Raw genomic sequence first — 24,808 nt, forward strand, 5'->3', positions numbered from 1 at the left:
AAATTACCATGATTATTCCAGAATTGGAAGATAATTTAGGTACCAACATTTTTTGAAAGAATCAACCATTTATTTTATAATTGCTATATTAGTCATCATCTATTTTGCTGTGTTGATGCAACCCTGTTACAGATAACCAGACAATCTACATTCATACCTTCACCTATATATGTTCACGAGCTGTGGGTGGTAACCGAAAGAAAAAGATACAAGTAACTGAAATAATTTTTTTCTGTCCCTTCCTTTAGCATGGCTTGGATACAAAAGCACATACAATGTCTTCAAAAAACAAAACATACAAGGCAAAGGCATACTCAAGAGTGGATTGTTAGCCTAAAAATGTGTGCCACCAGCTATGGTTATGTAACATGTGGATTCACATGGCAACGGTAGCCCCGTCAACTCCAGCAGCAGAGGATCCGAACCAATTATGATCAAAGCCCCGCAGCAGAAAGTCTAACAGTCAAAACAGCCCCACCCCTCAGCTGAAAGTCCAGAAATAGTTGATTCAGGGGAAGCTATGCATTTCATTGAGGAAAATGATTGGAGGACGACAGGGAGGAAGATGATTTCTTAGTGCTGGCCTTGAGGAATCCTTTTCTGGTTCCAGCATCCCTTCTTATAAGAGATATGTGTAGCTTCCATCCTGACATGATTCAGAGGGAGGAAGCAACAGGGCTCTTAGAAAGGAGACGCTTTGAAGTATTCCTCCAGCGGAATGAGCGATGTGCCTCCGGTCCAGTCCTGAAGCCACACTTGGATCAGATCCAGCTTCATGAAGAACCACTTGTGTCCCGCGGGCCACTTTGCCATCACCGGATGCCTGGAAGAAAGAAAGAAGCGTTTCAAAATGTGTCAAAATACTTGCTAAAGTTACCTTGAAAAAGTAACTTAGCTATTTGACTTATTACTCAGTGTAAAGGTAATTTAATAGTTACATAACGGATTACATGATTTTAAAAGCTACTAAGTTCGATTACAAGTTACTTTATTAGTTACATTCAACAGATGCCGACAACAAATCAGTTTTGCCAATACTTTACATAATTGGAAGTATATTTTTAACAATTACGATTAAGAATAACGTTTTTTTTCCCATTACAAATCAAATAAATCCAACAATTTTTGAGTCAACTGACATGAGTAATTTTTTTAATTAAAATTTTTGTGCCGTTTTTAAGGCAGCCTATTTTGGCCTGACATTTAACTGTTAATATTGTAATGGCAAGCTTAATATTTATAATGTAGATTGTTTATAAATATAATGATTAAATCTGGGAACACACAGCCTTGTGGGTCTTTTTATTTTATTTATTCATATATTTTTTTTCAATTTGACATATTGGTAGTGTTTTTTAAGCTAGCTAACATATTGTCAACAACAGAGAGTGGGAAACGTCCATTAATATTTTCTTAAGTTGACTCAAACTTAAAACAGTGACTGAATTACCAGTTTGAAAAAAAATCTGTCTTTCGCCAAAGGTATTTTGCATGTGATCAAAACTTGATGTCACTTTCCCAAATGGGAGATACAAATTGGAAAGTCAAAGAATGCTTCACGTCAAGCTGTAAACACTGCAGTTCCCCTTTCTTATGTGTTCTATAATGTACGGTTTGTCTATATCTCCGAATGGAGTCTTCGCCTGTATTTATAATTTGTTTTGTTCCAAGTACATGTGTGAGGGAAAATCATGATTGAAAAATATTCAAATGTTGTCAATTGTCACTCTCTGCTATACCCAAGAGATTTGATACATGTGTTTTGAGTAAAAGCACTACTGTATTTAAAGAGCAGCCACTATCTACCTGGAAAACATGGCCTCCTGGACAAAAGCGAGCTCCTCCAGGGGGACCTCAACCATCTTGCCTGTAAGCGTGAGTCGAGCACATCTGGGGTCCTCTGGGTCATATATCATTTGTCTGGAAAGAGAATGTTACAATGAAATTTAAGGAGAGCCGTTCTAAGAAATTGAATGTATAGTCAACTAAATATACGGTTTTGGGTTTATGGTCCTGCTATTTCGCTTTTTTCCCCTTTTTTTTGTGATACAGTTAACAACTTTGGTCAACCGCTCGCCCATGTTGGTTGTAATTCCAATGATGACCACTAGACGGCAGCACAATATTCAGTTGGAGATGTTTTAAATGTGAAAGAACAACAAATCAACTATTTCAGCACAGCCTAGTTTTTGTTGAAAATTATTAAATGTCATCCTCTGTAATCCTGTTTTTTATGCCTACAAAAAAAGCAGAGGCTGTCTTTACTGATGCGCCCACCTCTGATTTTTGTGAGTTTATATGTGGCCCCACAGTAGCTCTGATGAAAAATTGTGGCTCCCTCAGTCATTTAGGTTCCCTGCAGTATATTGTTGAAACACTTAAATCTTCAGCGTTGTTCTAAACTGCAAGCATATCAAAGGTGGACCAGCGTCTGCTTGCCTGCAGAAATCACTCTCAGCCTCTGAGAAAGTGATTGAAGCGTAGGGGTTCATTTTCAGGTCCGACACCGTGGTGTCCATGGGCGTCACATAAAAGTAGATGACCCCAGTGCTGTTGTCCAGCGGGCCATCACTGACGGAGAAAATGTTCCCAAACGGCAGACCTTTGATCTAGAAAAAAAAAAAAAAAACACACACACAAAGAGACAAAAATATGGCATGCCTAACTCATTATATTAACAATGTACAGTTACCTTGACTAAAGAGTTAAATGTGTTGCATGGTCAAACTCCATAGATCAATTTACTAATACAGTTCTGCCTTGACATACGAGCTCCTTGACTTTTAAGTTACGAGCCTAAATATTTTCTTCTTCAAAGAATTCAGAAAAACTGCTTTAGACCAACAGATGGCACTGTTCTTGCCAAATTATCAACTCATGGAGGACATTTAAATTTTAGACTTACATAATATACAGTATATGAAATTAAACTATGACGTTAGTTTTAAATGTTTTCAAACTCTTTGTAGCAGTTTGGCATTTCTTTGAAATCAAGTCAAGTACAGATATAACAACGAAGTGTGTGCGACTTGTCACAATGTCTCTGTGGCGCAATCGGTTAGCGCGTTCGGCTGTTAACCGAAAGGTTGGTGGTTCGAGCCCACCCAGGGACGCAACGTTTTTAGTAACATAATTTGTGGTGTGATCTAAATTCTACGTTTTTAATCTAGCATCATTTAAAGTTAAGTGCCGTTTGTTCCGTTAATTATTTTTGTGGAATTTGTATTGTGCTACCTTTTCTTGGCTAGAAATGGTGGCAAGGGAGCCCCAGTCGCTGCTGTGAGCGATGTATCTGGCCGTTCTTGCGGTCTCCTGGTGGGGAGGAGGCCCGCTCCCGCTGCCCGCCACCTTCACCTTCTCTTTCTCCGTCCGATAAGAGAAGAGGCGAGCGGGGCGCTGTAACGCCGCACTGGAGTCGCCCTCTGGCTCCACTCGCTCCCCGGGACTCTTGTCTACACCTGTCGGGTACGCCTGCTTCCACAGACCGCCGCCATCCTCCAGTAAGGCCGGGGCGACCTCCTCCGACAGGTCGGCGTCCTCCACCACATCGTTAGAGGAGACCACCCAGGAGACCGAGTTTCTCAGAGTGTAGCCCGCACACGCGGTCAGAATGTTGGCCAACAGTGGCAGGGTGAAGTAAACAGCGCGCCTCATGAGTTCAGCAATGGCTACTTTCACTTGCAGTTTACATGAGAACGTTTCATAATAAGTAGCTGCCCCCTGTTGGTATGTTGGTGTACTACATATACCTGTAGATAAAAAAAAAAGTTTTCCTCAATACAGATAAATACAATTTCTCATGTTCTGTGTGGACGTTCAAACACATCCCTAAATTTGAGAGGTCTCATCAACTTTTAGTGCCTAAAATAAAACTTTAGATCGGTTGCTATTGCTTGCTAAGAACCAAGTTCTGACCCAAATAGGGTTAGAATCCACAAATCAAATTAACATGAAATATTTTTATGACTTTATGACTCAATTACGCTATGAAGTAACAGTGAATCAAACCACATGCAGAAATATCCTTTATTTCAAAGTTTTGAGTGGAAATTTATGATTTTAATGTGAAAATAACATGAAAGCTTTACAGTATATTACAGTTCAATACACAAACCTTTGGGCGGAATTTTACACAAATGAAACGGGTTAAAGCGTGTCATCTGGTCAGTGGTTTGCCCATAGCAAGGAACTCTTTTCCTGAATTTCAGTTTCCATACTACATTTAAGGAATGCAAAAATCCAACAAATGTTGATTATACAATACATTATGATAATCTGTAGGTTAAACGTTTTTGTACGGCGGCCTATTAGGCCACATACATAGAGAGAGAGAGAGAGAGAGAGAGAGAGAGGGGGGGGGGGGGGGGCAATATTCCATGAAAAAAACTCGGAAATTTACGAGAAATACACGACGTAGCGTAGCTATAGTCTAATCATGTGAGGATTCATTGGTGGTTAATGGGACACTGTTTATAAAATGAAAAGGCTGTATGGAGACGGATTCATTCTTAAATTAAAACTTTGCTCGTCATTCAACCGCAGCCAGAGCGACACTTCCTGATTCCCTATCAGCTGACTAACACTATCCAATCAGATGCTAGCATACCATAGGTAAATGCAAGTAAATGACGGAGAGCAGCAGATTCGACATATCAATTTACTTCTACAAAAAAAATACCAAAATGTATGAATGTGTAAATAATAATTCTGTAAACATAAATGTACAAGTAAATATACATTTTAACAAATTAACTTAAATGCTTGTTCGTCCGGGTATGGACCTTCGCAAAGCGAGGCGTCTTTGTCGCTGGCCAGTGGCCATACACAGCAGTTCAAAGAGCGAATGCTTAACATGATATGGTTAATCTATGCTAAAGCAATTACTATCTTCTTGTTTGGAAACCCGACTGAAAAGTATTGGCACAAACAGTGGAGTAGTACGCTACGTGTATTTCTCGTAATTTTTTGAGTTTTTTTTTCTCGCAAATCAGCCACTACATAAAGAAGCAAATTTGCCACCTAATAAACTCGCAAATTTCCCACTTTATAAAGTTGCACATTTGCGAGAAAAAAATAGTAAATAGTAAAAGTGGCAAATTTGTGAGTTTTTTTCTCGGAATATTGCACCCGCCCTTAAAAATATATATATTTATAAGTGGCCCTATTTTTGGGCTTTAAGTTTCTCTGATATATTTTTAAACTGCTTCACTGTCCTGTCCAAATTCTTTGATAAGCTGCATGTTGTCAGCGGACTGCAATTTCCCCGCTCCTGGACTGAGCAAACACAAAATACATATCTTTACATAGTTATTTGCAGTGGCTTTGTGTTAAACCTGGATGTTGTAGTGTCAATTTGCATAAGTATCTAAAGTGGATATACAGTATTAAATATTGAAAAATAGACTTTTGAATTGTTGGGTCTCTGTAGTGTTTGCCGACCCACTCAGTGTGAAATTCAACAAGGACATCTTTTGCGAGCTGCCCATTTTTGAAATGTGCCTGTGAGTAAGCTGCATGGTCTGATTTCTCTGCTGGGTTGTGACATCACAATTTGGCTAATTTACATTATAATAATACAAAAATTTGAGTTCCTTGGGGTATTTTGATAAAAAAACAAGCTGTTTAAAATTGTGGGGTGGGGGGGGGGGTCATTCACGGCCGTGGCTCAGAGTGTAGAGACGGTCGTTCAGTAACCAGAAGGTCGGCTGTTTGATCCCCGCTTTCCCCAAGTCGTGTTGTTGTGTCCTTGGGCAAGGCACTTCACACACATTGCCTCCAGTGCTACTCACACTGGTGTATGGAAGGTGCATAAGTTTGGTGGTGGTCGGAGGGGCCGCAAACTGGCAGCCACACTTCCATCAGCCACCAAAGTGTGAATGTGTGAGTGCATGAATAATGTATCCATTCCATTGTTGAGTGTCTAGAAAAGCGCTATATAAATCCAATGCATTATTATTATTACAAATGATTTCCCTTAGGTTGTGTTTGCCTCCTCAGTCCATGGTCTTGTCACTCCACGCCATGGACTTCCTCTTGGCCAGTTCCATCCAGGAAGGCTGAGCGTTGTCGGCCGTGGACCTCAGGATGGGTGACGAGGAAGGCGACGGAGAGGACCCCAGGTTTTTGCGCACCCATTTTTCCTCGCGAAGTCTGTCGGGAACTCGGATGGGGCTCTGCGACTCTAGAAAAAAAAAACACAACGTCACCTCGCTGCGACATTTGATTTGGGGAGTGGCGGAAAGTAACGCACGCACCTGGAAGTTTGAATCCTTCTCTGCCTTCGGGTTTTGTATCTTTGGTTTGTGCGAGGGGGTCGCTTGATGTCTTGGTTTCCGGTTGCACTTTTCTCAATTCCAACTAAGGAAGATGGGGATCATGAACATTGGTAAGAGGGATGAGGATGTGGTAGAGGCAGTGTTGGGAAGTAAAGTACAAAAACTGTACTGCACTTATTATTCGGGTAACTTTTTATTTTTACTACTTTTACTAAATTTCTACAATTAATTTTTTCAAAATTGGCATGTTACTTTTTCAACCTCAACAAAAACCGACTTAAATGTCAGCAGTGGTTGGCATCTTGATGGAGTTGTTGGGGACTTAAAAAGTGTTAAAAAAAAAAAAACACTAGTACTTTTGCCACTTCCGAACAGAATATGGTTACCAAAGAAGTACAAACCCCTTTTGTCGCAGACGGAGAACAGCACTCTGCTTGTCTTTCCAAAAATGCAGCCTTCTTGCTGACTGATCCAGACCAAACGCTGCGCTTGCCCAGCAGTGAGGGGCTCTCCTTTTGCGGCACGGTCCATTTCCCTTCATCCACCGGAGGTGCAGATTTGGGCTGGTGTGTTGTTGGATGCAGACCTCGGTGGCTCCAAGGTGGCGGATGCTGGTCTGAGGTCTGGCAAGACTGCGCTAGTGATTGAGTGACAGTAGTTCCCGCTCCAAACTGAGATGGGTTCTCTGACCGGGGAGCAGAGCGCGACGGAGATTGGGTCGTCCATACATTCGTTTGTAAGTCTGGCTGACTTTTATTTACGGGTGATTGTGGCGGTTCCGGTTCTTTCCAGGTGTTGACTGTTGTTTTTTGGAATGGTTTGTTGTGCTCCGTTTCGCCTTTGCCGCCATCACGTACTGATTTCTCACATTCTTGTAATCTTTCCGTCTGATATTTCCCATTTAACACCTCACCAGGGTTTGGCGCCTGCGCTGGTGTTTGTGGAGTGCTACTCGTGAACTCCTTAGGAAATCTTCTTGCAAAAAGCTGGTGGAGGCTTCTGGTCTTTTCCATTGCCAGACTTACCCAGGATACCTCAGGTGAAGCTGTCGGAGGGGTCGATTGGAGCTCTTGAGGCAGATTTAAGAAGGTTGTTTGAACTTCGGTAGGAGCCTCAAAGACAGATGGAGGGCTAGACTTGGATGGGAGGGCTGGATCTGTAGAGGCAAAACAAAAGGAGGCACATATTTTAAGTATGATTCATGGTTTAAGAGCTTTGCAGTTGGTGTCTATAAAATATTTAAGGAGAAATAAAATTGTAAATCAATAAAACAAACAATCTTGGTTGCTGCTAAGCAGTAGAGTACAAATTACCCAAAGTTATCAGTTATTTTGGTACCCAAATGAAAAGGATAAAAAAAAAAAATTAAATTATTTTTGTTAAACAAATGAAAGAGTAGCAGACATTTTGGTACCTCAATGAAAGGATACCCAAAACCCATACAGTACAGACTAATTATTTTGGTACCCAAATGAAAGGATGCCAAAAACTGTTATGGTGCACACCAGTTATGTTAGAACCCAAATATGAGAAAATTCCACTGGGTAATGGTGGGTTCTTCTGGGAACCATATAAAAAGGTCCCAAAACCAGTCGTTGACAGATCAGTTATTTTGGTGTCCAGTCCCTCTGACCAAGCTTCCAGATGAAAAATGAATGAAGGGCATCAAAATACAAATTTTGATGCTCAAATAACAGGTACCAAAAAACTGTCATTTTGGATACCAAATAAAAGAGTACGAGGGTAGGATCGGTTATTTTGGTCTACAAACGTAGGAGTAGAAAAATCTTTCAAATGAAAGGGTACCCAAACTAGAACTTTACTGATCAGCCATTTTGGTATGAAAATGAAAGGGTGCCACAAAAAGGTAAGACAGGGACCAGTATTTTGGTTTACAAATGACGATAACAAAAAAAAAAGGTACAAATACATTTAAAAATGGGAAATTACATACTGGTTAATGTTTTTTTTTTAATGTATTTATTATTATTATTATTATTTTAACCTAATTTAAAGCCCACCACAAACTAGTAGGATGCAAGAGCATGTTGTTGATTTGTCCCCCTAAAACCCACAAGCTCATTAACTCACCTGTCTGCGTGTAGTCTCCAGCGTTGGCATTTTTGGACAAGGCGTCGTTATCTCGACTTTCTTGTCTTTTCAGTCCATCACTTTGCTCCTCACTCGACGGCTTCCTTGACTGACGCCTGGACGATCCATCCGACCAAAATCTCATGGAGTTAGAAGTGGAGCGAAGTTTAAAACCAAACATGGTCTTCCCTTCTTCTTCCTTGACTTCTACCTTTGTCGCCACCACGGCCCCCTCCGCCGCCTCCCGGCAGCTCTCCACTTCCTGTGATGGGTAAACGTCTACGGTTTGAGCCGATTCCGCATTTTTCGCACTATCCCGCCTTCCCCATGGAAGACCCGTGCTTTTCTGCTCTTGTCTAAGTCTTCCCCCTGCAAAATGTCTTCCTCCAGGCTGCAGATCTTTACGCTCCTCTCTTTGCCTCAGGGTTGACGTTATGTCCTCAACTGATCCCGCTGCCTTGTGTCTGGACCTCGCCTGACCCACGACTCCCACAAAACTGCCTGATCGGGGTCTGTCTTCGACGCGGTTCTTGGCACAGGTAATGGAGGAATGGAAGGATCCGGATCCAGGTCTTTTTAGTCCTCTTCCGCAGTCTACTTCGGCTTCATCCTGTGGGAAAACGGTTGATGACCTGGACACCGCTGATGCGCAGCTATTGGACAAGTGGCTGAGGGAGACAAATTCGCTCTTATCGAGGTTCTTGACTTCAACTCCAGAATCCCCTGAGTTGTCCACCGTCCCCTTTGCACGTCTCTGAAGCTTCACTTGAAGCTCCTGGGAGGACACAGGAGAGTGTCTGCCAGGTAAGGCTCGGACCTCAGTGGCTTCCGACGGGAACGCTTCCAACTGGGCGGATTTAAAAAAGGATTGCTGAGATGCATAGATTCCGCCTTGTTCTTCCAATATCACTTCCTCCCCAGCGTGTTCGTCTGTCACAGGTTCAGGATGGTCGTTCATGTCATCTATCTTAGCGTCAGGCTGCCAAAATAGACAACAGTTTATGTATGAATAAACAGCTGTCTTTAGAATTATTATTATTATTTTATGGCGGATAATACATTTTTGTGCGAGTGGTGGCTCGTACCTCCAAAAAGTCAAAGCACATGACATTGTGGAAGTAACATTCACTCACTTTAGCCAGCCTCCTCTTGGTGCTGGCCCTCTGGTTCCGGGGCTTGACGGACATGCGGTGTCGGGCGGCTGAAGTGTCCAGGGAAGGCGTAAATTGGGCCGGAGCGCTTAAGTCCAACGAGGGCTCGTGAGGAGAAATTTCAGGGCTCTTGTGAAAAGGGAGGCCTTCCTCAGAGCGGCCGCCATCATCCTCTTGCCGCCTGATTGGCAGAACAAGAGGAGGTGGTCCCAGATGCATCTTCTGCTGCTGAAGCTTCATCTGCGAAAATTGCAGCATCGCTAGAGTTGTGGCATCGGTTAAAAAAAAAAAAAAAAAACTCCCTTCATTTCTACATCTTACCTGCAAAGCTTTGATTTTGCTGTGAACGTTCTCTTGGGACGACACCCTGACTGGCTCCTCATCATCATCTGTCTGCACCTGGTCCGCCCAGAAGATGCTGTCGTGGGACAGAGCTCGAGATCCTATAATTGCGTGGGGGTATCTAAAGAGATGATGCACCAGTTTACTACTAATAATATAGAAAATACACACATTTAAAATAAAAACAATTATATATGCTCAACAAAAAATATTAACGCAACACTTTTGTTTTGCTCTTTTACTTTACTCAAAGATCAAAATCTTCTTCCACGTACACAATATCACTCACAAACCAGTCTAAATCTGTGATAGTGAACACTTCTCCTTTGCCGAGATAATCCATTCCACCACAAGGTGAGCCGTTTCAAGATGCTGATTAGACACCACGATTAGTGCACAGGTGTGCCTTAGACTGCCAACAATAAAAGGCCACTCTGAAAGGTGCACTTTTGTTTTGTTGGGGGGGGGGGGGCTCAATTGCACCAATAAAACAAAACTGCACCTTTCAGAGTGGCCTTTTATTGTAGGCAGTCTAAGGCACACCTGTGCACTAATTATGGTGTCTAATCAGCATCTTGATATGACACACCTGTGAGGTTGGATAGATTATCTCAGTAAAGGAGAAGTGCTCACTATCACAGATTTAGACTGGTTTGTGATCAATATTGAGAGAAATGGTGATATTGTGCATGTGGAAGAAGTTTTAGAAATTTGAGTTCATCTTATAAAAAATGGGAGCCAAAACAAAAGTGTTGCGTTTCAAGTGAAACTTTCATCTCCAAGATGCAAGCATAAAAATGGTTGAAATGGGAAACTAGGTAAAATGTTGATTCATGTTCTTATCAGGTACAGTGAAAGTGTTGAGTTGATTCCCTAGTTAATAATTGTCAAGACGGATCCATACTTACGCCAAATCTTCATCAGATCCCAGCGCCTTTCCTGCAAGGATGTCGTTGGTCGATTGGCTGAACTTGGCTCTGAAATCCCCGCCTGCTTGTTTGCTTCTCACAAAAAGACGAGTCCTCAGTGACTTTATTCTGGACGTTCGCGGTCCTAAAAGACACACGCACGTATTTGAGAGTGGCAAAAGGGACATATTTGGGAAAATTGACTTTGTATTGTTTGACCACAAGCAGTTATCTATGTGGAGTCGCTCTCCACTGTTCAACATCAAGAAAAGATGGATAAAACAGGATGTTACAGAACATGAGTTATGAACTTGAGTTTTTTTTTTTCATGTTCTCCAGAGACCCAACTTTTTGTATGCGTGCAATTGAAGAAGACACTTTTCCCCTTGAGGCAATATTGGCATGTGTGCCAGCCTTGACCGATTGCAAACTAATCTCACCTGAAGCATCATCAGCGCACTCCTCTGTATCCACAGAAAAGCCCTCCATTTGTCTGCCTGGTCCAAACTGGTCTGCACAAAAAGCCCAGATGACAACAAGAAGCAACCAGGATCAGTTCTCTGTTGTTCCCTAGGTAACAATATACAATATTGTTTGCACATATGTAAACTGCGCAATAAGCCCGAAGATGTGACACACGGACTTGAGGTTCAAAGGTTTATTGGTTTTATCAAGACCGGGACCAACCTTTGTCGTTAAGAGGGTGGGGCCGTGCACCCTGTTGTCCTTTTTAACAGGATGACTGCACGCTCACAGGACACTTCATTAGGTACACCTGCAGATGAGATTGAATGAAATTAAAAATGCCTGAGGTGTATCTTTGACGCAACTATTTTACCAATTGTGTGTTTAACTAACTTAATAACTTATTTTGAGTGTCTGTGAGCTAAATCTGCAACTTGAATTCCCTTCACGTTATAATTCTTTTTACACAAAAATATTGTATGCACATTTAAAGACCTATAAAGTGAATTGTATTTCTCAATAATTACACATATTTGAATATAATTGCTGAAAACATGAAAGCTGAGTTAAGTTATAGTGTCAAAATATTTTTCACCATTTCAGTTTTCCTGTGTATTATTTTTATTTGATTTGATTTGTTTTTGCGTTATAGAGGAAGTCAACCCCCGCCACCCCCCAAAAAAAAATATATTGACAATGTATTCTATGGAGCCCTACTAGTTTAAATACGGTATTTTGGTTAATATTGCGTTTGTGGAATATGAGTTAAGCAGCAAAGTCTAGCAGTTTTTTTCAATGATAGAAGGCGGCCATTTTGCCACTTGCTGTCGAGTGAAAATGACAACACAGTTGCTCAGGTTTCAGTAAACAACCAATCAGAGCTCAGCTTCAGAAAACAGGTGAGCTGTGATTGGTCATTGCCTGAGCCCTGAGCAACTTTGATGTCATCTTCAGTCGACAGCAAGTAGCAAAATGGCCGCCCCCTGAGGTGGATATAAACGGCTGGATTTTGCTTCATAACTCATATTCCACAAATGTAATATTAATCCGAATGACATGTTTAGACTAGTGAGGTCACATGTAACATATTATTGTCAAGAAATGCTTATGGTTGACTTCTCCCTTTAAAATGGCACCACATGGCACACTTTGAAGCCCAGCAAGAAATGCCCTCCCCCACTATAAGAATTTGTGCCCCTTTGCCCGCATCAGCGGTCATCCGGCACAACTGTGATGTGCAGTTAGCTAGCTCGCTAGCTATGCCTCCACACTGGGCGTGGCGACTTTAGAGTGCCTAATTGTCAGCCGTGAGTGTGCGCACGTCACCCAGAAAAAAAGCAGAACAGGGGAAAAAAAGTGGGAGAAAGTCCAACTTGACAAGGATCTGGGCTTTGGGCTGATGTAGCCACTTGAGAGTCCCTAGTTTAAAATAAATAAAGATTCAGATTAATAAAGAAATCACACGACATACTATCACAACAGCCACAAGTCGACTAGTGAGCACACCAAATTCCCTGTAGCACAGAGGGGCCAAGCAATGTGCGATTACCTGCAGCCAATGATGGCCAAACGGTGCGTTTCATCACAAACAATTTATTTGGGTTTATGTCTTGACCTCCGGTGATCGAACCCCAGTTAAGAATCACTGTGCAAGACCAAGTAAGTAGCATCCATTTTTTCTAGTCCTGGAGTTGATTTTGAAACCTCTTTTTTACTCTTTTTTTTTTTGACTTTGAAAGTTATATGATGGTGATCTTGATCCCGAATCAGATTAAACCAGTCTGTTTCCATATTTCTAAGAAGCGACAAATGTTGTCCAGCGGATAAGTCACTAGGGCTTATTTCGGTGCTTTCTTGCAGCGTGCATCACACACTTGCTCGGGCAGCCTGGCTGTTGTCATCACAGTATCCTCCTATCACGATAAAGACGAGATGTGTCAGCTCACGAAAGCAAAGTCCAGACTGCACCTCTCGTATCAGCAACCCGCTCTCGTGTTGACAAACCCTTGAGACCTGATTAAAAACGGGCCTAAAGTTTAAATTTCGTGTGTGTGTGGTGGTAGTAAACACAGCTGATGCGCACACATGCATGAAGCAAGAAGACATTTTTTTGCAGCCTTAATCGAAAAGAAGATCATCGCAATGACAAACTTCAAATGTCACAGCAGGAAAAAAAAAAAGAAGAAAGTACCTCAAGGTCGACTCGGGACCTCCTCTGTTGTCCCCAAGTTGTCCTGTCAGCGTCCTGTACCGTTTGAACCTGCAGGCTTGTCGTCCACATCTGCAGAGGCAGGAGGAGGAGGGAAGGCGGAGTGAGTGGAAGAGAGAGAGAGAGAGAGAGAGAGAGAGAGAGAGAGAGAGAGAGAGAGAGAGAGAGAGAGAGAGAGAGAGAGAGAGAGAGAGAAGGTCACTCCATGGTGGGACAAGCACATGCACAAAAAGAAAAGAGGACAGAATAGAATGAGACAGAGAGGGAGCGTGAGAGAGAGGGAGAGAGATATTCTATTACATTAGTAGCACACTGTGATCCTCTGCGCTAAGCTCCTTATAAAACACTAACCTGATTTTGGGCCCAGAAATGAGAGTAAAGGAGGGAGGGGAGAGGGCTTGGGGGCGGGGGAAAAAAATATGAAAGCTGTAGTTGGAAAGAGGACAGGAATAAATGTTCACACTCACACACTCTCAAAGAGAAATTAAAAAGTGGTCATACATGCAGGTGCTGTTTGGCATTACAGTATCTTACATAAATCTTACATTCCTAAACATTCTCACCATTAAATGTATAACTTTACTTACTAACTTTTGTATGGGACAAGGACCAATACTCACAAGTCAAAGTGGTATAAGGCAGCGGAACCTGATGATTTCTACAAGTAATAGCATTCATGGAAAATGTTTTACATGGAGAATGTATTAAAATGTACAGTGTTATTTTATTTTTGCAAAATATTTTGAATCATGTTAGATAAGCAATATTGATAAATTACTTATATAAATATATATTGTATTTTACACGAGTTACTGTTAAATGCATTACAAGTTTTACCTTTATCAAACCTTTATTGTAATTTAGTTGTATGTAATCAAGTAAACACATTCACTATTTAATATTTATTTTTAAAATGTATTTAATGTACACTGTAATGTATTATTGTATTAAATCATTCATCATTTAATATAATTTACAAAAAATATTCTGAAAATACATTTGTAAAAAAAAAAATTCGCTCGCTGACTTAATAAAAACCTTTTCATTAACATAAACATAAAACTGCATAATACGACTAAAATAAAGCAAAATTACTCACACTTTGAAGGCACTCGTCAGACCGGAAGAGGAAGGTGTTTGCAATACTGTCACCTAATAGTGTTAACGCTTCTTTAATATGCATTATTTAAGACGGTTGATTCTGTGGACCCCTGCTAGTCGCGTGGGATCGGTGGGATCGGGCTCAACCATAAATAGCCAAATCTGTGAATAATTGATGTTTTAATTGTTAATTGACATGGGAGTAATCAGTGTTGACTAGGCTATGTCATTCAACCATATTGATGATGTCGTTTGAGTAAATTGATAAAGAACGTCTTGGTAACGTAGTTCAAACGTGTTGAGAAAGTCATTCAAACTTTTTGGTAAAGTCGTTCAACCATATTGATAAAGTCTTTCAAACTTTTTGGAAAGTCATTGGAACGTATTGGTAAAATCTAGGCCACATACTAAAAACTGCATTTTTCCCACAATGCCAAAGTCAATACGGGGGTGGCATGGATCATTGGTAGAGTGGTTGTCTCCCAACCCAGAGGTTGCGAGTTCAATCCCTGACCCTTGTGACCATGTTGAAGTGCCGTTGAGCAACACTCTCTTCCTTTTGGAATAATTACCACAGATTTGTCTACTCAATTGCATTTGTAAAACAGACTTTTCTGGACATCTTAAATACCTTCTTATGGAATCGTTCTAATAAATCAAAAATGTTATTGCATGAATTAATAATTTGACTAATAAACTAATAAAAGAGACATTCCAACACAGTAGATGAGATTCACTTAATAGGCCACTGGGCTGTAAGCAAAGGGAGAAAACAAGGAAGGGCGGAAAATAACCCGAAGCACTTGGGAAGCATTTTTTATATGATTTTTTTTTCTTCTTCATGTGTGTAGTCGTCTTACCCGATAAGGCTTCCGGTGGTCACACAAATCTCCACCCCCTCCTCACCCATAGCACCAAACCAGCTGTTGATGTGGATTACTAGTGAGGCCTGCTATGTAGTGTAATGCTTAATTCAGCCATTCACGGATTCACTGCATGTCATCTATACACCTAAACGCTGATACTGGTGACGTAACACCAATATATTATGTGTTGTAATTCCAAGTCTTTGCGTTAACAAGTTTTTTTTTTTTGTGGCAGCTACACTGTCCTACTTGATGCATGCGCCCCTTTCCGGGATTAAAATTTCCCCCGGTGGGCCGCATGCATGCAGATGACATATCGAGATTAAGGCCGATGGATAATCCGATCATAACGCCGTTTCAACTCACACGATTAATTCACACATTTTCCAGGCAAAGTTGACGGGCCACAACATTAGGTACACCTACACAGACAAATGCTTGGACAAAAAAAAAGAAGAAGAAAAAAAAGGGCCACACCTCAAATAAGACGCCAATCCTTCAGTGGCTGATGAGTCATGCAACATAGAATAATATTTTGTATTATTATTATTGACATATTAGACTAGTTTTACTGTACTCAACTCATACAATATTTAAGTATTGACAATGCACCATTTTTGTTTAAATAATTATTATTCAAGGAATTTTTTTTAAATACAATATTATTATATTAAACTAAAATGCATTCCTGAATGTTATTTCATCATATTTATGATATTGTTGCTATGTGAAAATAAATAAATACATTTTTATATTTTTGGGGATGAAATGTATTTGATGATTGTAGACATCTTAAAAACGTAAAAATGGAAAAAATGGAAAAAAGTGTTTTTCAGATGTATCTTATTGCAATGCACTGCCATTATTTGTTAGAAATTATAAAAATATATTAGTATGCACTACTTAATATTACTCATCCAATAAACATCATGACAATGTCATGACCAACTAGATCCAGCAGATAAAGGTGCATTTACAAGTCTTATTGCAAAGGTCTTTAAAAACATAAAAGAATAAAAAAAATAAAAATAAAAAGGCAGGTGGACTGGCTAGGTTCAGCCTTGGTGGCTTATTAACCAAAACTTAATTAACTCAAAATGATTCTATTATTTGCATATGATTCATTTAACACACAATGAAATTCAATATACCAAATATTTAAATTATAATTGTTTTTATACCATGACATGAAAATTCTGCCTTCCTAAAGACACAGTATGGATTTCATTATTTACATTTATTACTGGTACTTATTTTACAAAATCCACATGAAAAATGCACATGACGCAACACAAGTGTTCATTACTGTTATTTTGCCTTCATTCATTAAGTTCTTCTTTAAGTATTAACTACACAAACAACAAAGTAAGCACATCATGTGTCAACTCAAGAGGGATGATTCCAGGTAATTTACAAACTCATTTCTCCACCACAATATAAAAGTCCCGGAAAAAAATATTTTTGGGGGGTGGATGAATGTGTTGCATTTATGACTTGATTGAATCTCATATGCGTATTTGTCAATAAATAGTGATGGCAAACAAGAAAGGAACAACAAGATGCAGCAAAATATTATAAATATCTGTTATTATTACAATATTTCAATAATCCCCACTTTAAAAGTATTATACAAAAAAAGGCACCTACTCCCACTCACTTATATGCAAATGTTAAATCTTCCGCTTCACTACATTGTTATCGTGAATGTTTAACAAGATAACATTTAAAAATAAAAATATGTGTATTTGTGCATGTCAATGATACAACATACTATTAAATGGAATTGACTGCGTGTGTCTCAAAGGGTTTTGGTGTGTTTTGTGTGAAAAATGTCTACTGTGGTCTCGTGGCACTGCCTGAGGTCATAGTCACAGTATCCAATTGAGAAGCGTCCCTGTGGGTTATCACAACATGATATGAGAACGTACAACAGAAATCTGAAATCACAACAACAATAAAATCTTTCTCGGCTCTCACTTTGGGTCTCTTGAAGTAATCCAGCCCTCTTCCAATCTTGATGATCCAACCGTTATCAAACCTGCAATCAGTTTACTTTGAGTGACTTTTTTTTTTGTAATGCCACCACAAAATGACGTACTCGTACCTGATCTCCCTGTCGTGGATGGTGGAAGAGTACTGCAGGTCCAGAGTGACGCCGTGAGCAATGAGGCTCTGCTTCAGCTCGGCCAGAGCGCTTGTTTGTTGGCCACCATCACCCTGCAGAACGAGGTACGTTAACGGTGGCGGAATAACCCTAGAACTGATTATCAATTATTTACATAACTGCAACAAGGGACGTCCTTTTAACTCATTCACTGCCATTGACGGCTATAGACATCAAAAATTCATTTGAACTATTAGTTTAACATTTTTTCCCACTTTTGTTAACAAGAGTATAAAAACCTAGAATTGTATTATTGTACATTTAGAACAGATATAAAATGTGTGATTAATTGTGAGTTAACTAGCGAAGTCATGCGACTAATTATGATTACAAATTTGAATTGCCTGAAGCCCCAAATTTTTTATTGCCTTAATAATGTTGTATTTTCCTTTTTTTTATTCATTCACTAACATTAATGGCTATAAATGTCAAAAATTCTTTTTAACTATTTCTCTTAGTTTAACATTTTTTCCCACTTTTGTTAACAAGAGTATGAAAACCTATTTTTTTTATTGTACATTTAGAACAGATATAAAATGTGTGATTAATTGTGAGTTAACTAGTGAAGTCATGCGATTAATTCTGATTACAAATTTTAATCGCCTGACGCCCCAATTTTTTTATGTTTTCTTTCTTTTTTTATTCATTCACTGCCATTAATGGCTATAAACGTCTAAAATTCATTTGAACTATTTCTGTTAGTTTAACATTTTTCCCAGTTTTGTTAAGAGTATGAAAACCTTTTTTTTTATTGTACATTTAGAACAGATATAAAAATGTGTGATTAATCATGAGTTAACTGGTGAAGTCATGCGATTAATTACAATTAAAAATGTTAATCGTCTGACGCCCCTATTTTTTTTTCCCTCTTAATGAATTTATGGCTGTGAATTAATAGAACAATATTTTTTAAAATGCTTGTAGGAACAATAGCATCTATGAACTGATATAAATTAACTTACTACCCGTTTTCTTTATGACGAGGTAAAAAGAGGCGTTTATGGACCTTGCTGCTTGAAAAGAAAAAACAACAACTCACGTCATCTGATGTTGTGAGGAGATGGATTGTCTTCACCTTGCATGACGCTTTGAGTAGCATCTCGCAAAACCGCAAGAAGTTATACAGCTGCCGTGCATAAAAACATCACTTGTGTTCAAAACAAAAAAAATAAAAACAAAAGGAATCCCAATAAAATCTATTGCGAGTCAACAATGTGATTGTGGTCACTGGTCATATACTGTGTATCTGTTTACTGTTATTATTCTTTTTTTTTCCTGTTCTCTCTTTTCTCTGCCACTTCTCAAACCTCATTCAGTGTGATTACATTTCCAGTGAACCACCATTTTTTACAATAAATAACTACAGAGGAGACATGGGCTGATATTAGATTCTGAGAGTATGATAACTGTCAAAAAATATTGTGTCATCTTGGCATTAAAATGACCTTTTTTTTTTTTTAATATATATATTTGGGTAAGCATTTTTTTTAAAATATTGAACACAATCTATTATATTTGTAAACAAAATGTAGAATATTTAGTACATAAGAAACATGTATCATGTTAAGTTTAAATAAATAAATGTGATCATTCTTCTTCTGTTTTAATTCTTCGTAAGTCAACAGTGTCCAATCATTCGTGAGCTATCTTTAGAACTGACCCATGGACTACTCATGTTGACCTTGGGGTTACTACCCGTGGGCACCATTTTATTTATTTATAATACAATGCAGATTAATCGACACCACACAAAAAAAGCTGTCATTTTTATACAGTATATTCATTATTCTGACCTGGTGAGTGTGTCTTATGTAGGGATCCTCCACCCAGACCTCTGTGAGAGCGCCGCTGATGTACGGCTTGAAGACTTCCTGGTAGCTGTAACCTGTGGCGTCCTCCGCTATCCTTACCTGCTCGTGGTACTTTCCGTCTAAAAACACAGAGAGGCCAAAAAACATGATGCAACAATCACAATATCAATTCTCTATCACATATCCACCCATCCATCTATAGCGTGCATGTGTACCCTGTTTTGAGTTGCAGGGAGCCAGTACCTCCTCTCTGGCTGAGTAAATACATTCCCCTGAGTCCTGACCTCAACTTCTATAATGGAATTTGTAGTTGCATCCAAAATAGTTAGAGCACATCATACTAGAATACAGTATGCTACCTCAGAATTATTATTTTGGCACAAAGTTGACATTGCATCCAATCGATCTTTAAAACCACACACAAAAAAGGCTTGTTGAATATGATTGATTTGTCCAATATTTTTGTTTATGATTACCTTCTTTCATTTGGTTCACATGCGCCTTAATTTGTTCTGCTCTGTCCATATACCCCTTTATCTTTTCCCTGTAGTGTCCTCTCTTCGAGTCATCGTTCACTGCTGCTGACAAGACAGACAACATTGTAAATAGTTCATACGCTGGTGTTTATGCATTCAAATAACGGGAGTGAGGTGTGTGTGGCTGTGGGGACCTTTCAGAACGTCTATGAGGAGCTGAATGCCCTCTTGGTAGCAGACGAGAGACTCCAGGAAGCGGCCACTCTGGTCCAACTCCACCGCCCGCTTCAGTACAGAGATGGCGGAGGACTCCATACCTGGCAAGTGATTTTGAGTCATGTTTGCCAAATGTGACGTCAGGATTTAAACGAGTTTAGAATTTAACAGTGTACATAGGTGGTATAATACGAGAAGCATTTCAGTGGCAGCATAGTAACAGCGTTTCTGTTCCCTTGTGAGTACGTTTCCAATACACGTCCCTGGTAAACAATATAATGTCTACTTTGGTTCCGCCGGTTAGATGTGAGCTAACGCATGAAACAAAACGCAATACAAAATACACATTTTGTTTTGAATACAAAACGAAATTTAACAGTGACCACAGGGGAAATGTTCGCTATGGGTACGTCAAGAAAACACGAGATTTTTTTTTTTTTTTTTTAACTCGCACGTAAGTCAAGTGATGTATTTCCGTTTCCGGGTATAGCTCCATGGAGGACGTGAACATTTCTCGCGTTGTCTTCTCTTAGTTCTCCTAAGAAATTTCTTTTTTTCTTCTCCCTTACTAATAGTATTATTTTGCCCAGTATTACATCACGGTGCTGCATATTGTCAATTCAATTTTCGTCAAATCGTTTAAGAACGCTGGGTTGAATGCACATGTTTTTACGCGACTTCTAGCGCATTAACCTTGTCCTGCATGTCGGTCAGGTATAAATGAATGGATGTAACGAGCCATTAAAATGTCTGCATTCGGTTTAAAGTTGTCATCCTTGAAGGTAAGAACTTCACTAAATATATGCTTTTCTCCTGTCGTGTTTGTATATGTACTAAAATATTGTGATGACAATGGATCTGGGCTGCAATGTAAGTTGACATCTAGCTGACAAAATGATACAAAAACATTTCAGACAGTCATCGAGAGTACGAATACAGACTTGCATCCTTTTTATTTTATTAATTATTTTATTTATTATTATTTTATTTTTAATGTACTGTACAGTTCCAAATACCCATTACAATGTAAAACAATGCATTCTGAATTTTGTTTAGAAGAAAAGTGATACTTCACAGTAGTGTTTTAGTGTTCAGAGTTGCACGAAGGTGCCAAGCAGGTGCAAAATTGTCAACAGAGTATGAAACACATGTAAGAGTCCATTACTGGGCTGCCTTTAGCAATCAAATATTTTTAGAATTGATTATTCAACCATAGGAAAAAAATAATCTTGATTATTTTGGCAATAATTGAAATCACAATTATTCAAACAATTATTTATTTTTTGGTAAAAAGAAGAAAAAAAAGAAAATGTTTATATTTAATCATTTAAAAATATTAAGACAAATTAAAAAAAAAATGAAACACTTTATGTAACTTCCTTTTGGACCAAACAGAATATATATTAATTTATGTTAGCGAAAACTTGGAGTTGGAGTGCAGTGTGTGCTCTGTGCAGTAGGGCTGCTCGATTACGAAGAAAATATTAATCAGGTTTCTTTTGGATGAAACTAAATTTATAAGTTATTTTAAAATTTAAAACGGGTGCAAATGTATAAATTTAAACAACTCAAAATTAGTATTATATATATATATATATATATATATTTATTTATTTTACTTTTTTAAGATTATGCAGTGAGGCCTATCCCGGTGAGTAACGTGGGCGTCAGCGAATTATAGAGTTGGTTGGCTGTTGTAAAACTTTTCATTTGAATGTACAAACCCAATTCCCCAAAAGTTGGGACACTATAGAAATTGTGAATAAAAACTGAATGCAATAACGTGGAAGTGCCAAATTTGAATATTTTGTTCAGAATAGAACATAGATGACAGGTCAAAAGTTTAAACTGAGAAAATGTATCATTTTATTAAGGGAAAAATATGTTGATTGTAAATTTCATGGTGCCAACAAATCTCAATAAAGTTGGAAAAGTCAATTGCACTTATAAAAAAAAAAAACAGCTGGAAGACCAGTTACCACTAATGAGGTTCGTTGGCAACTTGATTGGAGTATAAAAAGAGCTTCTGTCTCTCAGAAGCGAAGATGGGTAGAGAATCCCCAATTCCTCCAATGTTGCGCAGAAAGATAGTGGAGAAATATCAAAAAGGTGTTTACCAGTGAAAAATTGCAAAAAGGTTGAAGTAATCATCATCTACAGTGCAAAACATTATCCAAAGATTCAGAAAATCTGAAACAATCTCTGTGTAAGGATCAAGGCCGAAAAATCATACTTGACCATGATCTTCGGGCCCTTAAAACGGCACTGCAGGAATGCTTACTGTAAGGGAAATCACAGAAAGGGCTCAGCAATACTTCCACAAAACATTGTGGGTGAACACAATCCACCGTGCCAGCCGCCGTTGCCAGATGAAACTCGACAATACAAAGAAGAAGCCATTTCTAAAGCAGACCAAGAAGCGCAGGCGTTTCTCTGGGTCAGGTCATTTCATATGGAGTGTGGCAAAGTGGAAACCTGTTTTGTGGTCAGACCAATCACAATTCCAAGTTTTTTGTGGAAAACTGGGGCGCTATATCATACTGACTAAAGAGGACAAGGACAACCCAAGTTGTTATCAGCACTCAGTTTATAAGCCTGCATCTGTGATGGTATAAGGTTGCATGAGTGCGTGTGGCATGGGCAGCTTCCACATCTGGAAAGGCATCGTCAATGCAGAAAGTATATTCAGATTGGAGAACAACATATGCTCTGTCATCTATGTTCTATTCTGAACAAAATACTGTACTGAAATTTGGCACTTCCACATAATTGCATTCAGTTTTTATTCATCAATTGTATAGTGTCCTAACTTTTTGGAATTGGATTTGTACATAAAAACCCTGGCAGTGTAAAAACTGTGCCAATCATATGCGAGTTACTTGCTGCGGCAACCTCTGACTGACCGGGACTAATGAAGTCAAACAACTGTTTTTTTCTTAAATAAAGCATCATTTAAAATAAAATAAAAAGTATAAAGTTGTCATTTTGACCTAGGCCTGCAATTCAGACCCACTTTTTAACTAGAAACGTTATGCTATATTAAATTAAATAACATTGATTACTTTGTGTTGGCGATCAAAGTTAGTTATACGGTTAATCGTTGCAGCCCTAGAAAATGACACTTGATCAAAAACAACAAAATCACTAAAAATAACATTTAATTTCATAAGATGTAATAAAGCCAACATGATGGCCAAAATGGAAGAAAAAAAAGTGAAAATGTACAAAAATGCCACGGTACTACAGTTAAATAAATTCATTGGGATGTGAATGTCATTTTTAATTCTCATTCTCATGTATGTTTTATGTGTTCTTTGTCATTAATTTAACGGTATATTTTGATGTTATAACAGGTTCTAACTGGACTTTCACGTTGTCTTTGGTTTGGGCGCAGCAAATTTACCAAAGCAAGAATTCCACAAGAGGTATAAAAAAAAAAAATTAAAAAAAAGGAAAATTTTGAACATTCAGTCAGCTGTGTAGCGCTCACAACCTCCTGCGTGTCTTGTCCTAATAGCACTTTGAAGAGCGGTCGAAGGAACACGAGAAATACGGCGGTGACCCCGAGCAGCCTCACAAACTCCACATCGTCACTCGGGTCAAAAGCGCGATGAGACGGCCATACTGGGAGAAAGACATGGTGAAGCGCCTGGGTCTCCGGAAGGTGAGGCTGCTCTTCAGACAGACCAATTGAAATGAGATGTTGTGTACTTTAACAGCGTTGTCGTTTGTCATATAGTCACATGTGCCTGTGATCCACAAGAACATACCGACAGTCAACAGAAAACTCAAGTTCATCAAACATCTTGTCAGGTATGAGATGCTACAATTGAAAACAGCAATTAGCACTTTTCGTTAGCCTAGTAGCACAAGTACCCACCGCTGTCATTTTTTAATGTTTTCAAAAACCTTGAGAAAAAAAACTATTAACCAGAGGAGTTAGTTGCACTGATAAAAAAATAAATAAAAAATTGTAAGCTTTTTTTAATTTTATTTTTATTGATAATGTACAATAAGTTAAAAATGGTCGGTATTGGTAATTATGCTATTAGGCAAAAAAAAGAAGTAATTCTGTAATTTAAAAAAAATGATATTTTGTATTTAGTATTATATGCCTGACAATTGGATATTCCTGTTTAAATGTCACTTATTTTATTATGACAAGATCAATCTAAAGAATACTAAACCCGCGTCTCCTCAGGATCGAGCCGCTGAAGACACCGTACGGGCTCCCCACCGAGCAGGACATGGCTGACAGCTACATCAACAGCAAAGGAGAGCTGATTGTTCGACGCCTGCTCACACCGCTCCAACCCAAGGCGATCGAGTCTTAATGCATTCACACATGCATGGATCAATAAAACACATAACTTTTTTTTTTATGTATCTTGTATTGCAGTTGTCGAACCACACCACGACGGTGACTCGGTTTGACTGGCAAATTAATTTCTTACTCAGCACTGTGACTATTAAACAATATTTGTGAAAGCACATGCAGTCTGTCGCATTACTACTTCCAACCAAGGAGATTTGTCTAAGTGCGAGTTTGCTTTATCAACTGGGATTTAGTTATGTTGGGTAGCTAATCTGACAAGAAGTTTCCTATTGAATGTTGGGAGACTATTGAACCTACACATTGATTATAATAATGTATTTGAAAAAATATTCAATTCCCTACAATGGGATATTCTGCAGAAAAAGGTACATAAATGACTATATAATTAAGTATTTTT

The 24,808-nt window shown here is 38.9% G+C and overlaps 4 protein-coding genes and 1 non-coding gene across 9 annotated transcripts; 2 read left to right on the forward strand and 3 right to left on the reverse strand.

The window, feature by feature from the left end:
- Window positions 1-213: 213 nt before the first annotated feature.
- On the reverse strand, window positions 214-3,714 carry creg2 (cellular repressor of E1A-stimulated genes 2). Its single transcript, XM_077580073.1, has 4 exons — window positions 3,235-3,714; window positions 2,440-2,609; window positions 1,807-1,920; window positions 214-823 (listed from the first exon to the last, which is right to left on the reverse strand). The coding sequence occupies exons 1-4, from the start codon at window positions 3,652-3,654 to the stop codon at window positions 682-684; spliced, it is 846 nt and encodes a 281-aa protein (XP_077436199.1). The 5' UTR covers window positions 3,655-3,714; the 3' UTR covers window positions 214-681.
- trnan-guu (transfer RNA asparagine (anticodon GUU)) lies at window positions 3,040-3,113 on the forward strand. The gene has a single exon. It is a non-coding gene; the product is annotated as a tRNA-Asn (tRNA).
- A 298-nt stretch (window positions 3,715-4,012) lies between the features above and the next one.
- Window positions 4,013-13,957, reverse strand: cracdla (cracd like a). 4 transcript variants are annotated; one of them, XM_077580745.1, is made up of 11 exons: window positions 13,793-13,957; window positions 13,424-13,513; window positions 11,455-11,542; window positions 11,208-11,337; window positions 10,768-10,912; window positions 9,839-9,980; window positions 9,500-9,757; window positions 8,367-9,345; window positions 6,677-7,431; window positions 6,255-6,357; window positions 4,013-6,181 (listed from the first exon to the last, which is right to left on the reverse strand). In XM_077580745.1, the coding sequence occupies exons 4-11, from the start codon at window positions 11,254-11,256 to the stop codon at window positions 5,994-5,996; spliced, it is 2,619 nt and encodes an 872-aa protein (XP_077436871.1). In that variant the 5' UTR covers window positions 11,257-11,337; window positions 11,455-11,542; window positions 13,424-13,513; window positions 13,793-13,957; the 3' UTR covers window positions 4,013-5,993. The 4 variants fall into 4 exon arrangements, with proteins under 4 accessions (XP_077436871.1, XP_077436872.1, XP_077436870.1 ...); XM_077580746.1 differs by lacking the exon at window positions 13,793-13,957 and having other exon boundaries at window positions 11,208-11,274; window positions 13,424-13,605; XM_077580744.1 differs by lacking the exon at window positions 13,793-13,957 and having other exon boundaries at window positions 11,208-11,279; window positions 13,424-13,605.
- Window positions 13,958-16,630: 2,673 nt separating this feature from the next.
- mitd1 (MIT, microtubule interacting and transport, domain containing 1) lies at window positions 16,631-20,523 on the reverse strand. Of its 2 annotated transcripts, XM_077579907.1 has the most exons (7): window positions 20,054-20,523; window positions 19,860-19,961; window positions 19,366-19,502; window positions 18,612-18,698; window positions 17,513-17,625; window positions 17,386-17,446; window positions 16,631-17,302 (listed from the first exon to the last, which is right to left on the reverse strand). In XM_077579907.1, the coding sequence occupies exons 1-7, from the start codon at window positions 20,196-20,198 to the stop codon at window positions 17,207-17,209; spliced, it is 741 nt and encodes a 246-aa protein (XP_077436033.1). In that variant the 5' UTR covers window positions 20,199-20,523; the 3' UTR covers window positions 16,631-17,206. The 2 variants fall into 2 exon arrangements, with proteins under 2 accessions (XP_077436033.1, XP_077436034.1); XM_077579908.1 differs by lacking the exon at window positions 18,612-18,698.
- Window positions 20,524-20,540: 17 nt separating this feature from the next.
- Window positions 20,541-24,566, forward strand: mrpl30 (mitochondrial ribosomal protein L30). The gene is made up of 5 exons (XM_077579912.1): window positions 20,541-20,857; window positions 23,429-23,500; window positions 23,593-23,739; window positions 23,815-23,888; window positions 24,277-24,566. The coding sequence occupies exons 1-5, from the start codon at window positions 20,822-20,824 to the stop codon at window positions 24,407-24,409; spliced, it is 462 nt and encodes a 153-aa protein (XP_077436038.1). The 5' UTR covers window positions 20,541-20,821; the 3' UTR covers window positions 24,410-24,566.
- The last annotated feature ends 242 nt before the right edge of the window (window positions 24,567-24,808 follow it).

The sequence above is a fragment of the Vanacampus margaritifer genome, chromosome 11, assembly GCF_051991255.1.
Source record: "Vanacampus margaritifer isolate UIUO_Vmar chromosome 11, RoL_Vmar_1.0, whole genome shotgun sequence".
Classification (NCBI taxonomy): domain Eukaryota; kingdom Metazoa; phylum Chordata; class Actinopteri; order Syngnathiformes; family Syngnathidae; genus Vanacampus; species Vanacampus margaritifer.

Bases quoted from the DNA above. Each gene is read 5' to 3' on its own strand.
- creg2 (XM_077580073.1), bottom strand. From the start codon at position 3,654: ATGAGGCGCGCTGTTTACTTCACCCTGCCACTGTTGGCCAACATTCTG. The intron at 1,921-2,439 runs GCAAGCAGACGC...TTCTCTTTCCAG, and splicing joins GCTGAGAGTGATTTCTGCAG to ACAAATGATATATGACCCAG. The intron at 824-1,806 runs GTAGATAGTGGC...TCTTTCTTCCAG, and splicing joins CAGGAGGCCATGTTTTCCAG to GCATCCGGTGATGGCAAAGT.
- cracdla (XM_077580745.1), bottom strand. From the start codon at position 11,256: ATGGAGGGCTTTTCTGTGGATACAGAGGAGTGCGCTGATGATGCTTCA. The intron at 7,432-8,366 runs GTGAGTTAATGA...TTGCCTCTACAG, and splicing joins TGGAGACTACACGCAGACAG to ATCCAGCCCTCCCATCCAAG. The intron at 6,182-6,254 runs GTGCGTGCGTTA...TTTTTTTTCTAG, and splicing joins AGAAGGATTCAAACTTCCAG to AGTCGCAGAGCCCCATCCGA.
- mitd1 (XM_077579907.1), bottom strand. From the start codon at position 20,198: ATGACTCAAAATCACTTGCCAGGTATGGAGTCCTCCGCCATCTCTGTA. The intron at 19,503-19,859 runs GTAATCATAAAC...CTGTGTTTTTAG, and splicing joins TGTGAACCAAATGAAAGAAG to ACGGAAAGTACCACGAGCAG. The intron at 17,447-17,512 runs GTACGAGTACGT...AACTGATTGCAG, and splicing joins ATCCACGACAGGGAGATCAG to GTTTGATAACGGTTGGATCA.
- mrpl30 (XM_077579912.1), top strand. From the start codon at position 20,822: ATGTCTGCATTCGGTTTAAAGTTGTCATCCTTGAAG. The intron at 20,858-23,428 runs GTAAGAACTTCA...ATGTTATAACAG, and splicing joins TAAAGTTGTCATCCTTGAAG to GTTCTAACTGGACTTTCACG. The intron at 23,501-23,592 runs GTATAAAAAAAA...TTGTCCTAATAG, and splicing joins AAGCAAGAATTCCACAAGAG to CACTTTGAAGAGCGGTCGAA.